Genomic DNA, 318 nt, shown 5'->3' on the forward strand with positions numbered 1-318 from the left:
AAACCTCGTGGGCCCGAGGCTGGTGCCGTCCCACCAGGTCCTCCACGGGGGTTGCCATCACCCGGTGCTCTGCCAGGCTCCCCGGCAGCACCCCGCACTTCTTTGTCTCTGGGGAGCGAGAGGGGGATGCCGTGAGCCCCAGCCCCACGGGCAAGATCGAGGTGGGGGTCCAACCCATCTCACCATTGATGGGGAGCTCGAAGATGGAGGAGGGGAAGCTGTTGTCGAAGTCGGTGTAGGAGATCTCGTACTTGTCGTAGTGGGAGCCCAGGAGGCTGTTGTAGCCCCGCATCTCGTAGTGGACGGGGGGCCCACCCA

At 65.1% G+C, this 318-nt stretch overlaps 1 protein-coding gene across 1 annotated transcript in view; it reads right to left on the reverse strand.

The window, feature by feature from the left end:
* The window catches only part of LOC104496312, a gene marked incomplete at its 3' end in the record, with an annotated part of 3837 nt that overhangs the window by 241 nt on the left and 3278 nt on the right, over window positions 1–318 (reverse strand). The window contains exons 6-7 of the mRNA XM_010139404.1: window positions 184–318; window positions 5–108 (exon numbers count right to left, since the gene is read on the reverse strand). The exon at window positions 184–318 is cut by the window's right edge and continues 29 nt beyond it. Of these exons, the coding sequence (XP_010137706.1) occupies window positions 5–108; window positions 184–318 (239 nt within the window). The remainder of the gene's footprint in view (window positions 1–4; window positions 109–183) is intronic.

Source organism: Buceros rhinoceros, unplaced genomic scaffold, assembly GCF_000710305.1.
Source record: "Buceros rhinoceros silvestris isolate BGI_N320 unplaced genomic scaffold, ASM71030v1 scaffold21227, whole genome shotgun sequence".
Taxonomy (NCBI): Eukaryota; Metazoa; Chordata; class Aves; order Bucerotiformes; family Bucerotidae; genus Buceros; species Buceros rhinoceros.